Genomic DNA, 14,720 nt, shown 5'->3' with positions numbered 1-14,720 from the left:
TCTTCTTAGTTTTGTTGCATCTGTTTAGATGGGAATTTATACATGAATTATTATAATTATTAATTGTATACATTTGTCACTATGTGATTCCAGGTGAGATTTTACTTTATATTGACATCCAGAACAAGTGGGACGAATTCGAAAGAGATTCATATACATTTTTTAATTCATTTTTTAAATAATACCACTGTTGAAATTAAAAAGGGAAGCCAAAATAGAGAATATATTTGCAATATCTAAGAATGCCCAGCTGGGGTCAGTGTTTATCCACTGGACGCCTCGGTGTGGACAGAGATGTCACTGCCTCCTAAAAATACTAGCCTACCTGCAATGTTGTCTGTATTATTAATCAACCGAAAAGCAACCGGGCTATCACCACTCTTCTGGCAGACACAGGCTCACTAACCCCTCTGATCTTTTGCAATCCTTTATATACATCCTACACATTTTCATGTCATAAGACAAACTGCACAAAAACGTTGATGTTTAAATTACATCCTAACAAAGGGAAACAGGACATCCAGCAGCAGCAGTGAGGGTGCACGTCCCCTTTAAGAATAATTAATGACGTCGCGCTGTAAACACGACTGACGCTCAGCTGCGTGGCCGAAGCATCCTCGCGCCCCAGACCTCTCCAGGTTCCTGTGTTTATTTCTCGACGGGACTGTTGAAAGGCACTAAAATAAACTCCAGTTTAACTCGACTCTCATATGCAGTCTCCAAAACCAAGGCGACGCTGCATTTGTGCTACCAAGTGCCATGGCTAGAAAGACGGACACCCGCTCATCTTACTATGGTGAGTGGGTTTTCTTTGTTGGAAATGCCAAGATATTTTCCATCTGCACTGTGTAACGTTATGACAACGGTGTTTTTTAACCTGGATTATGTTTAACCCCTTACTGAGATTTACGGGGACGCTAGCTAATTTAGCTAACATTGTCAGTTGCTAACTATTTGGGGGCTATTTAACGGTTGACATCAAATACGCAGTAACGTTAACGTTAGAATCATGTTTTTAACGGTTTGAACGGCTAACGTTTGAAAATGGAACGTTACCCAAACGTTTTTTGAATTTTTCTTGAATCTGCCTCAATAATTATTTGTGTCTTTTGCCATAACTTATTAACTCGAGTGATAACATATTTGTGTTTGCTTTTGTGTTGTTACCTTAGTCCCCACTGTCACTTTCCTTCTCCACTCACTGTCAACTCGTCTTTGTTGTAAACGCAGATCTTTTTTTCCTCTGTCATGTTGCTGTATGGCATGACAACAGAATATAACGGTAACATTATCTTCGTTATCGTTTACTAATTATTTCTCTATTCATACATGTATCGTCTGATGGACATTTTAATGGAAATGTCCATCACTATTTCCCTAAAGAAGATGCCATCAGATTCCTTTGTTTTCATGTTACACCAGTCAAAATCCCTAATTTTCATAGAATAAAACACAAGACAATCTGCTTGCTAATGTTGGTGCTAAAATATTGAAATGATTACTTGACTTGACTATTCACTTCAGTAACGTTTTTAACGGTTATTTTACTTCGGAAAAAGTAGCCTAACGTCTTTTAGAATTTTTCTTTAATCTGCTTAAGTAATAATTTGCGTCTTTAGCCATGATTTATTAACTCCAGTGATACTGTATTTATTTGCTTTTGTGTTGTTACTTTAGTCCTCACTGTCACTTTTCTTCTCTGCTCACTGTCAACTCGTCTTTGTTGTAAACGCAGACATTTTTTTCTCTGTCATGTTGCTGTATGGCATGACAACAGAATATAACGGCAACATTGTTATCGTTTACCGATTATTTCTGAATTCATATACTTAGAATAAGACAAAGAAAATCTGCTAGCTAATGTTGGTCTTTTAATATTTAAATGATTAATTGACAATGTTTTTGATATACAAATTATTGTTAATGAATAAATAGACTTTATAGAAATAGAACTTTTCATTTACCAATTGCTGTAGTTGACAGAAACGTTTTTACTATAGTATTCAAATTCTGTCAGTTAGGTTTCAATAGTTGACATAAAATCTGCGTAACTGTATTTGAACTGACAGTTGTTTACTAGAGTAGCCTATCCCTTATGAGTCTTTTCATTCACTTGTAAACCTGTGCTTAATTTTATTGTTTGCTTTTTATTTGCCTGTGTAAAACATTGTTAGTGTGTTAATAACTACTCTTATCTCCACTTTCCTCCTCCTCTTCTCGCCCACATAATCAAAAGATTGTAACAACTGCAGTCCAGTAAGAGCAGTTAGTAGTGAAAGTTAAAAACAATGCCCTCTGTGATATTTTTTGCTAGCAAAAGATTAATCCTCTCCAAGTAGCATTGTCGCTGCTCCAGGCGTATAAGTATTTAATACACGGTCACATTTTCTATCCATTAGCCTGCTGAAGTAATCTTGTTGTTTTCTAAAGCATTATAATCCTTTATCACTCCCAGATGCCACACAGTGACTCTCCTCTGAAACAAAGAGCCACTCTGGTGATTTTCACCATAGTGGCTTTTTAAGGTTTAATGCCAGTATTAATACTTTCCCGTCTACAAAATAGTGCCCTCTATATTTAGTAATCTTCCATTTAATCATTTAAAGAAACACATTTAGAGCTTCTTGTTGTCAGTGTACAGCTGCTGTCAAGCTACAAGAATATCATGGGAAGCTAATGAGCTATTGAACCGAGACTAAGCAATCCAGCACGTTGACAGGGCAATTCATATCTCCTTCCAAGAAAGCATTACTTTGCGTGGCAATAAAAGAATAACTTATACCATATCGAACACTGATCCAATATCTTGTGTCAACTAAAAGTAGACAGAAGACATGATCAGCTGATCCGTGCAACCTATAACACTGACCCATATAAGCACGACATCATTCATTGACATCATCTCTCTGTTGATGTTTTATGTAATAATTACAACCAAAATGACTGTCATGGAAGCTTGATCTTTAGAAACAGTAGCTCTACAGTTTTAGATTGACACAGGCATTTTCAAGTTTGCTCCTGACGGCTGTCGATGGGGAACATTTAATGTTTCTCTCACATGCTGACCTCTTGTGTCCCTCGGACCCTATGACTTCAGCACTCTGCCAATCACAACTGCAACCTGTCAACCGTAACAATTCTCACTGCTCTTGGTTGACGTGCAGCACACCATCGGGGCCAATCCATAGACTGTAAATGTAAAGCTTCAAACACTATCACCTAGAGATATTGTATTGAGTGAAAGTAACCAGCCTCTTAATTTGTCCTTTGTGTCATTATTATTATTATTATTATTATATATTATACTTTATTGTATTACTTAGCCACTGGGTGATGCAAACTATCTAACATCTACCTGCATTATCTTCTATCCGTTCCACTCAAGTGCTTCTCTCTAGAGAATGACATAGAGTATATTGAAACACTTTAATTAAGGAACATCCAACGACCTAGTTTGTGGATCATGGGAGGGAGTTATGGTGCCTCTCTGTGTTTAGGTCAGCTGCTTTACGCTGTTAGCTCCCTGGTGCTTTCCTTTCATCAACTAGCTTGGCATAAAAGCATTTCAGAGTATTTTCGTCTCGCAACTGAACAAAGAACAACAAGACACATTTTACCTTTATATACTCTGCCAAATATCGTTGAAAAATGACATTACAACTATATGTTTAAATGTTGAGTGCATGATAACGGAAATCATATTGGCTGTTAATGTTTAAATACCCACCATTTCTGAATTTGTTGGTAGTTTGAATCTCTGTGTTCAGTATATTTCAGGTCAGCTCGTTGGAAAGATCTTTTCAAACCAGGTTAACTGTTTCAGTCGATACACATGTCAGTTCCACAGAATCAAAGACGAAGGGTTTCTATCTAGACTTTCCACATTGCAGTGACCCACGGATGTCACACAAGAAGAAATAGAAAACAGAGGGACAACAATTTATTTTTGAACAATAGCCACAAGGCTTGTTGTGTGGAAGAAGTGCTTGTGCTCTCGCTATTCTGAAATAAATAAGGAACAGGAAACCCTCCTATATATTTTCTTTTTTGGGGGGGCGGGGGAAATGTTTGAAATAACTCAAAGCTGAGGTAGATATGGCCCGGTAACAGACCGTCATGACGCAATTCCATATTAACATTGAGTTATAACCTAGCCCTAAAATAAAGATGTTTCTTTTAATGAACCTGCAATTTAATGGATTGCACACTCTTTCATAAAAGAAGCAAAAACCACTTGAGCTTTCTATAGGTGAGTCATGTTTTTAGTGGCTGGTCGAACTACCTGATCCCATCATTTAAATTCAGCAGTTTTCTGCTGTACAGTGTACATCCTGGATTGAAGTGTATTCTTATAGTATATAATATAACGTTCCTAACTTTGTAGCAAGTGGGCCTATGCTGTACTGCTGAAAGTCTCAGTGAGTCATAGAAGTAGAAAAATAACTTTATAATCATTCTGTGACAGGTTTGTAAGTAACAATTTAGATATGAGTTCCATTCAGCACAGAAAGTGTTGAGTCGGGCACACTGTTAATTAACACATTTCTCGCATGGGCAGCTTCACTAAACGCTGCATTTTATACTGAGTCAATGCACACAGCCATGACAGAAAGCTGAAAGCCTTCATTTAGAAAATCAAACATTCACGATGTCTTCCTGTGAAATTGCAGTTAAGAGGTTGCGGCTCAAATGGCCCATATTGCACCCAGGACAACATGCAATTATTGACTGTTGTTGTCGTGTCCCTGCCCTCTGCAAAAACTCATCACAAATGAAGACCTATCCTCAGTCCACATTTTATTAGCCTTTATGTCATATCTGCTCGTTATTGTATAACAACGTTGTGTTCTTTTACTCCTAAATTCTTGTGACCTTCCTCAAAATAAAGTCAGTGCATGGAAGTTTGAAGTGTAATATTCACACTAATGATAGGATGAGTCAGTAAATAATTCCCGATTCATTCTTGCACATCACTGGATGATTATCGGTTCCAGTCTGTGAAAATGGGAGGCTGTGAAGAGGCTTTCTAGGTGACAGCAAGGAGACTTTGTGTTTCCAATTGGCACTTCACATCTAGTTGGTGTTTGTTTATGACTAGAAGAGCAAGTGACTTTGACAACGATTTCTGAAAAACGAGCCAAAGATAAATTCGAAAAGGATTAAGAGATACTGTTCATTCTAAACACGTAGGTATTGATTCTTGAGTGCACAGTACTTAAAAATGATCTTTTCTAGGTTTAATTTGCTAAATGACGCAGCAGCGAGCTTATGAATCATTATAGAACAAAAGAGACGTGGTGTTCAGATGTTTTCAACATGCTCTACTAAGCACAGGTGAGGGCTTTACATTGCACCTTGTGGCTTTACTTAGACTTACATTTAATTTGTCTGAAGTGTGCAGTTGTGAAATGTAATTCTTCCTGGTCCCAGTTGCATCCTGCCTAACATACAACTTTGATGTTTAAAGCGCTAAGAGGGTTTTTGTGTTTCATACACAGCCAGAAATCACTATCATTATCGGAAATAGTCATCTAGTGCCAGTAGAGAGTCCTGGAAAATGTGTTTTTATTAAAATATGCAAATAACTCTGGCAACAGGGTGAGATTGCGCAAATTAAACAAATGTCAGAAGAGATTCATTTGTACTTACTTTTTTCATACTAAAGGAGTGATCTGCAATATTCTGTTTGGTCATTTTATGATTCCATTACTAATAGATCACAAAGAAAAAAAGAGGAATTAATTGTGGAGGTTTCAAAAAAGTATTGAATAGTATGTGAGGAGGCGTGTGGCGCAGTGGATAGAGCGTTGGTGTTTGGATCAAGGGAGCACAGGTTCAAACCCCACTGCAGTCAGCATGTCGTTGTGTCCCTGAGACACTTCACCCCCACAGTATTGAGTATGTAAGTTTCTTTGGATAAAAGCGTCTAACAAGTAACATGTAATGTAATGACTCAAATATGTTGTGTGTGCATTCCTAATGGCGTCTAAATGCGTACTTATATGTAAGTTTGCTTTTTAATTTAGACGTGGCTGCAAATTTGGATGAAATTTGGCCTGAATTAAGAAATAAGGTTTAATAATCCAAGCCAAAGCCAGTTGAGCCTGTCAGTGATCTACAGTAGCATTAGCATCACAGGGCTGCACTGACATGCCTGGAGGCTCCCTCTGAAGTAACCAAGGTCACAAAGCCCCAGCCACAATGCTGCCACTTCTCCGCTCGGAACAGCAGGCTAGCTGTCAGTGTCTGACACACTGAGATGCTAACTCTCCTCTTGGGGGTCGACTCCCAATCCGGATCTCAACATTCTCTGCATTCAAGAGAGTGTCAGTTAGCATTGTGTCTCTGCTTCCCCCTGAACATATGCACAGTAAACACTGTTCATGCACTGATAGGAGGTAACCCAGTGGGCACCCAAAGCAGATAGGCCAAGTGCTCAGTCCTCGAGCATCTGCTAATAGTTTTGAGGGTCCCATGGGGCTCTGCTAAGTAAAACAAAACCAGAGATCGGGATGTTGTTGTCTTGTCTCGATAAGGAAACACGCCTTTAAAAGGTTTTTACTGTTCTCCAGGCGGGGGAACAAAAACAAGGCAGAAATGCAATAGAAGAAGTATAGAGAAAAAAGAGAGGCAGTGCAACATGGGGAGTGTTTGTGTGTATTATCTCTCCACATTTTTAATATTAAATAGGAGTGCCACCTGGGTTTTTTAGATTGTTTCAATGAGGGACTCCATATCTCAGCTGTTGTTTTTCTTGGTGAGTGTGGGAGACTTTTGTATTTGTGTTGTTAGAGTTAGTGGGATGTGAGAGTGTTGCCTGACTTAAGTCGAACCTTGCGAGTACATTTCTGCCCCCTGGGACCCCCACAGTGTGTATGTGTTTTCTGATTCAACTGTGAAACACTGACTGTGAATCTCTAGCCTAAAAAAAAAAAACCCTGCTATGACCTTCTTTCATCTTTTTTTACTCTTACTGCATCACTCACCCCTTTTATCTTTATGACAGTGATACACCCAAATAGCTTTTTTTCAAATGTGCCAAGGAGCAATACACTAAAGTTGCCAGAGACGCCTTAACACTGCTGATGCAGACAACAGGAAAACCAAAACCCCCAAAGCCATGCTACTTAACGTTGATTTCCTTTTTGGATTGTCAGAAGCCTGTGCTTCTATCAAATATGAATGAGCATACTGTGTGTACAGCATTCAGACTCACAGGCTGCGCCCACCCTGCTGCTGAGTAACATCATTATGCAGAATTTGTACCATTTCTATTATTTATTTTTTGTTTATCCCTAGCTGAGTCTAAAAGCACGTCATAGCTTTGACAGGAGTGCAATGTTAGAGCACTCCACTCTCTCCACATCTTGGAAATGTTTATGAATCACCAGGGTAAAAACAAGAGTAAAAGTCCTTTCCAAAGGGCCCCTCTGACCCAGCCCATCTAGAGCACCTGCAGTGTGCGAGCTGTTTGCCTGACCACGGTATGAAAGAGGCCTGTGTTGAACAGTGGAGCCTGGGCACACTGGTGCCTGTGTGTGCCCGTGTTGGTGTGTCTGTGTACTGGATGTATTTAGGGAGACGAGCTGAGGAATGCTGGGACGATGGGCTGTGGAAACGGGATAGGAAAGTGAAGAAAGTTTGACTCTTGAGGGGGTAACAGCAACACTCCACTGTCTGATTAACATTTTCTACCAATTTGCTGTCACTTATCTGCTCTATGTACATTTAAGAAATACTCCACCCACAAAATGATTTGTATATTTTTAATAACTCAGCCTGTGTTACACATCAATCTTGTTGCTTACATGCTTCCTCTGCGAACTAAGTATCGAAAAAGGTATACAAAATAAATTAGTTTTCTCAGTTTTTTATCCTTTCTTTACGATGGAGATATGCAAGAAATAAAAACAAATCTTCACCAACAGAAGGTAGCACAGGGTGAGAAATACAAATGGTCATTGTTAAAGTTTAGTTTTCCCCAAATGTATTGTCTTCTTGGAATTGAAGAATGCTATTTTTATATAAGGTGGGTCCATGTTTTAAATTGGTTGCCTTTGCTCTCACATGAATACATCTCTACTTTAACAAATTATAAATATATAACTCAGTAAATGTGCACATATTCTCTGAGCAGTATAACCTCAAAATAAAATGAGCCACGAGAGATAAATGTGCAATTTAGTCTTCTCCCAAATTGTAAAATACAAGGCGATGAACTACTTCTGTGACTTTCCTTTTTAAAGCTTTAACACTCCAGGCGGGATTGTTGCATCTGACTCTTCCTGCAGAGGCATTTAGAAGTTGATTCTCAGCAGTCAATCTCAGCACATAATGTCTGGCGGGAGGTACAGACTTCAAATTGAGGCATTGTCACACAGCCTTTCAATCTTGTCTGAGAGCTTTTATTAAACCTTCATTGCAAGAATTGTATCACATTTTGTATCTGTATGTGACAGACTTACATGTAGTACGGTGTTAGTTCTTCACCACTGTAAATTGATCAATAGATCTTGTTGCTATGGCAGACTTGCGGCAAATGAAAATGGGACTTGGGAGCAAAGATTAGTGCTAAAGCCTTTGTCTGATCATGATGTGTAATTCCTCAAGCCTCATTGCCTCTGAGCCTCTATTACCACCATGATTGTTGTGTTATGCGTAAATCTTTCAGTCACAGCAGGACAAGGTGGCATAATCTAGCTCTACGTCAATAGAGGAGATTTGCAGTTAGTGTAGCTAACAGTGACTTAAGCTGTCCCAGGGCATCGTGCCTGCCAGGCTTTTTCCAAATGTTGTTGACTGCAGACCCTCTTTCAGCCTTGCTAAGCCACTCTACCATCCGTATTTCCCGCACTGGCAGACTGCAGTGCAGTGTAAACACCCCTCATCTAATGCTCATTCTGCTGCTATCCAGGCGTCACTGATTGTTTTTACCTCTCTTTTGACTCATTGAATTTTGTTTTATTGGACAGCCTTGTGGAAGTAGTCAAGCAGATGGAGTGAGAAGAACAGAAGCTACATTTAGCTTTGCTGAATTAGCACGTGCTATGTCACCTGAATGTTATTGTGTTTGAACAAAGGTGTTTGATATCCTCCAGAATGCTTAAGCGGTCTGTACACACTAAACCTTTTTTATAACATCTTTGCTATAAGGAAGAATTCGATCGCAGGATTGTATTTTTTTCCGTTACCTTTGTCCTACTGTAATGACAGCTTTCAAATCTGGGTTCAACATCATATTTCCCGCTATTTTTAAGTCAGTCAGCTGGGGACCATGCCCACTGCTGGTCCTATCTCTGGACACACTGGCAGGCTGAACAACTCCATACAGTAGGATGAACAAGAAATAACTGACATGACGCAAAAGCGCTCTGCTCCCTGACACTCACTGCACCACAATCTGTCCCATCACCACTTGCTCTCCTTGATCTCTGTGTGATTCAACTTGCTCTCACCATATGGACTGCCCACTTTGTGTCACTATTCCTCCCGCACGGTTGAGACCTGCATATGTTTTGAATATTCACACAACCTAGAAGAGTCATTTAAATATTCTTTAAAACCATGTATATTCAGCTTACATTTGGCCTATAGTAGCTAGTTACGTCTCTTGTTCACCTCAGCAGCTGTACCTCTAATTGGCTCTGATATAAGTTCATGTGATGCAGCCTGCTGGCCATGGCATGTGGGTGTTACAACAACCACTGTGATGTAAAAGCAATTGGAGACAACTTCACGCACAACACAGAGGAATAGTTCCCTCTGTCAGTACATCACGCACAGTTGCTACATTTGAAGGGTCAACATTAAAATTAAAATCTGAGTGGTATGGAGCTGTTTTTAGGTTTGAGCTCTCAGCATTGTAGATCGCATGAAATACAGCGGGGCATCCTCTTATATTCAGCGCTATTGCTCTGCAAATGCTGCAGTGAGCACCTGGTCTGGTGACATTGTGTCCTTGGCTGAGGATTTCACACACTTAACCCAGAAAATCTCCCCAATCTTTTTGTCCTGAAACACAACTCAAGCGAGTGGCTTTCAGTGACAGCCAAACAGATGGCTGTAAAAAGGCTTTTTAACTGCAAAGACACATGGAGCATCTCGTATCAAGTGGTCTACCGTATCTTAGCTCACACTGCCTCAATGACAAATAGCTGAGTGGTCATAATCAAACCTAGAATGCAAGTCATTTTCTCATGATCTAATAGCTGCACCTAGCTTCATTTGGTCATGAGATAACCCTGCCATTATTCTTGCCCACCTCTAATATTCATTCTGTAAGGACGACAAAAAAACATATTTGTAACAATGCCAACTGACATTGATTCAAGTGCATTTCCAGCCCAGTGCATTTTCTTTTAATGCTGACTCAGCAGCTTTGGGGTTATTGGTGAGCAAAAACTGTTGCTCAGTCACTTTTCCTGACATTATTTTACTGTTGACCCAGCAATTTTGGATCTCCATCCTTCAGATTACCTCTGTTGTAGGGAGGTGGGTAGATAAATCCTAATGCGGAAAAGCAGGCAATAATGTACACCTTCAGACATGCACATGTGCACAGCTTGCTGGCATATTTATGCCTTATCTTCATGCAGGAAGAAACCTTGTATGCTACTGCTACTATTATAAAGGGATTTCATCATGGCCTCAGAATTATGGCTGCTTCCTCAGTCACTATAGGATATGTAGCTGGCAGGTTAAGAGGAGCTGCTGCCAGGCTTTACTGTGCTGAATCAGTTGTTAGAGGCAGAGGGGGTTTCAGTGTGTTTTTTTGCATATATATTATAAGCATTAAATACTTATGATCACTAAGCTAGCATATGTACAGATGTCCAAAATGTATCGTGATCGCAATAGAAATGTTGTATGTGTTGTCAGTGCTGGTTTTGCGTCTGAGAGACAGAGGATTAGGTCAGTATTTGGATCCATGTCGAATGTTACTATCAATAATTAAGTAAAAATCAAATAATAATGCATTAGACCGGCAAAGTAATTTTAAATTCTGGATTATATAAATGGTATTAGATCAATTGGATAAATGTCTGACAATGTTGCCCCTTTCACACCAAGGCTTTTCCCGTTCTAGCTCCGTGCTAGAGCTTTTCTGGTTCGGAACCGGTTCTTCGGTTCAGCTCCCGCTCTGTTCACACTGCTCAGGGCCCGACTGGTGCTGCGTCATTGCGTCATGACGTAACCGTTTGCGTGCCTGCTTCATAAAGCCAAACCGCGCGGAAACCCCTCACATCGACAACAACAACAATGGCCGATTGTATTGAAGCGCTACTCGTTTTGGTTTTGCTCTGTCGAAATGGAAGAAATGGGACGACTTTACTACCAACTTTACAGTCGTTAAATGCTACATTCAAAAGTTCTTACACAGTTACACATTGGGCCAAAATAAAAAAAATCGGTACTAGTCGAGGGCCGGACTGGTTCAATGTTTATTGCATAACATATTGAAATGAACTTATTGCACATATTAAACCTGGAAGAAACAAAGCTTAAATGATCGTTTTTAGCTTTTTGTTGTTGTTAGAGGTTGTTAGAGGTTGCTTTCTAGACCGACAGCTTTTTGGTCCTTGAAACGAACCGGATTCCGGAGCTTAGAGGCGGCTCCTCTGCGGTGTGAACAGGAAAAAACGGTGCTTTTCAAGCTCCAGCTCCGAACCGGGCCTGGAACCGCGTTGGTGTGAAAGAGGCATGAGAGTAATTTTAGAGTGTCCGTGATCTTCAATTTTTTTTTACAGCTGCAGCACGCTTACTGACGTCTTCACAACACTCATACTCTCACAGTTACTCTCCAGAGATAAAAAATGCATTGGTTGAGTTGTTCCAGCAGAAGCTAGACTGGCCATATTCGTTGTAATGGAAGATTATATCACCCCAGCAACAGTATGGCGTTTTAATGCGTTTTTAATAGTTTTGGGATGATTGAGCTCTATGGGACGGAGGCATAAGCTTGGTCTATATCAGTCACAGTCAATGTTGTACTTGTTCAATTCAGGCCTTAATCAATTTCATAGCACACTCAGAACATGATTTGCATGTACGTATTACAGCGGACTCATTCCTCACACTTTTAGAAACGAGTTTGGCTTACACGTCTTTGAAGGGATACATTTGGGGAATGGGCAGATGGGAGACAGGCGCACTCAGTCTGCCCCAGCTGCTGGGAGATATTACGCTCCATGTGTGGTGATTAGTATGTCCTCAGGAAGGCGTCATACTTCGTACAGAGACTACTTAGGCACCAAAGAAGCAGTCAGGGATGAATGCAAATGCACTTGCTTCCTCACACCTTCAAGCGCACGCAGTCTGAGTTAACCCCCCGGGTAACTGCTGGTGCTTACAACCGTGGTTTAGTATTCACTGTGCTTGGTCAAATGTGGAATCCCCACTGTGACCCAGATAAGCTGTTTGGATTAAGAGTTGTTCAAAAGATTGATCATATTTCTCTGTCTGTGTTGTTATGTTTTTTACTGCTTTCTTTTCATGCGATCATTCCTTTTAATCTCAGTTCTCTAAGGAGACCTTCACTGTGAAATTGCCTATTAAGTTCATCTTGGACAGTTAAATAGCACAGCATGTTAACTTTATAGCCACACTTATCTTTTGTTGTTCAACCATACATTCTGTTATCTATGTTCAATCATTAAACTTTATTTTGTGTTGTTATTGACACTATTTTCACTATACTCTGCTTGTTTTACAGGTGAGCCGCGCAAGTTTGACCCCACCTTCAGAGGGCCTGTTCACAACAGGTATGACACATACTCAACATCACCACCTTTTTGCTTTATATTTGTTCCTTATGATAATGTACTTGTTTAGAAATATTCAAAATGTACTCAATGTACAATAAAGTCACTGCACTCTAAATAATAGGAAATGAAAATCCTTTCACCTGCATTATATTAGAAAGGCGGCTGAAAACATAACCAAAAGCAAAATTCCAATATATCTAAAATATACTGTATACTTAAATATCAGTAGGAGTTTAAAATATATATATATATTTTAATTCTCCTTAACTGACCCTTTACATACTTATCACTATCTTCCAACATCTGATTCTTACGTGTTTATCGATTTTTGCCCATTGTATAATCTTTCTGGCACACAGCAAAGTTGGAGCGCTGATGGATTGATCATTTGTCATGCCACGTTAATAAAGATCGAGGCAGAGTGCTGGCAGCTCTCTCCACTTCAGCACACAGATCAATGGCCATAAGTCTAACTGGTGGCTGAGTTAGCCCAATGACACACACTATTAACCAGCCAGATACACCCAAACAGATATAGCCCACACATCACCTGAGCTATCGGAGGGAGATGTCTCCGGGCTTTAGCACAGTAGCACTTCTCCAGATGACTACTGATTACTCCTGCCTCATGAGGGCAGCTATTTATTGTTTGCACTTTGCCCTTATTTCAAGATAATATATTGAAAATAAAATACAGAAGAATGTTCTATGAAGTTCACATGAATGTGTCATCTCAAAATTGGGTTCTTACAAGTGGGGTCACATAGCCTATAAATGTGGCAGGATGAATAATTCAAGGGTCAAAACTGATATATTAACTAAAAAAGTCATAAAAAAGTATGGTCACATGCCAAAAACAATAAAAAAAAAAAAACTAGTGTAAGAATGTACATTCTTAAAGGTGGGGTAGGTAAGTTTGAGAAACCGGCTCAAGGTACACTTTTTGTTATATTCCATGGAATGCTCTTAACATCCCGATAGCAAAGAATATCTGAAGTGCTTTGACAAAAAATCCATAAAAAAATGTCATCTGTGGAAGCCGTAGCGCTGTAAAAAGCACGACCAATCATTTTAGCCGGCCCGGCTAAAGTAACTGGATGGCCTAGCTGCCTGTCAGCCTTCCATCTGTACACAAACTTATCTCGTGCCCTCATTGGTCATGTGCGTGTTCGTGTGTGTTGGAGGAGGGGCTCTGTAAGGAAGTGGCAGATGTTTTCCGGCTGTGTATTTTCAAATTCTAGCGCACTCTAGCTGGTTTCTCCAAAATGACTTACCCCACCTTTAAAAGATGTGATGCTCATTCAAAAACCTAAAGTTGAGGATTTTCCTCTTAAAAAATAAATACATATAAGATATTCAAAATGAAGTCATTTTACGATCACTTGATTTCTTGGCACGGAGAAGAGTTGAATTTTGCACTAAAGCAAAAAAAATCTTCAAGGCTCTCACCACAGGTTTTTATTTTATTATGTAGTCATTTTCTGAGGTGATGTTAGGCTCTTACCTCTTTTATGTTCAATTCAGTCTGGCAGGCTGCTGTGAAGGCATGTTTCAGTCCTCCTGTGCCTCTTTATCCCACTCACTCCAGCCCATTTCCCTGCTACAGCTGGGTGAAGGCACCACCGATACTTTGATGTTTCTGTGGCTCAGAGGCTTTTCTTAATGAGAACTGGGAGAGAACTGGCTCCTTGGTCGTCTTGTTTTCACGCAAGCTCGGAGCCTAAATGAACTAACTGTGCCTATGGTTTTTGAGTAGTCCTCTTTATGACATACAGAAATGGACACGCTATAATGTTAGTTCAACCTGGCTCCAGCTGTAAACAATATAAAACTCTGATATAATCTGTGTAAAAAACCAATGCAGATTAGAAACGACTGCACACCCATATTGTGAAGCAGCCATGCCTTTTTTATGAGCAATCAAAAACATTTTAACTATAAATAACTTGTTCGCTG

General features: G+C 39.8%; 1 protein-coding gene across 5 annotated transcripts in view; it reads left to right on the top strand.

Moving 5' to 3' along the window:
• The first annotated feature begins 589 nt into the window (after nucleotides 1–589).
• The window catches only part of slc44a5b (solute carrier family 44 member 5b), a 41,226-nt gene continuing 27,095 nt past the window's right edge, over nucleotides 590–14,720 (top strand). For 3 of the 5 annotated variants that reach the window (XM_079640775.1, XM_079640777.1, XM_079640776.1), the window contains exons 1-2: nucleotides 590–796; nucleotides 12,713–12,761. In XM_079640775.1, the coding sequence (XP_079496901.1) occupies nucleotides 760–796; nucleotides 12,713–12,761 (86 nt within the window). In that variant the 5' untranslated portion in view covers nucleotides 590–759. The remainder of the gene's footprint in view (nucleotides 797–12,712; nucleotides 12,762–14,720) is intronic. The other 2 variants (XM_079640779.1, XM_079640778.1) reach the window with 1 other exon arrangement.

The sequence above is a fragment of the Notothenia rossii genome, assembly GCF_949606895.1.
Source record: "Notothenia rossii genome assembly, chromosome: 1".
NCBI classification, from domain to species: Eukaryota; Metazoa; Chordata; class Actinopteri; order Perciformes; family Nototheniidae; genus Notothenia; species Notothenia rossii.
The sequence above is the reverse complement of the archived record's forward strand: the minus strand, read 5'-3'. Positions and strand labels throughout refer to the sequence as shown.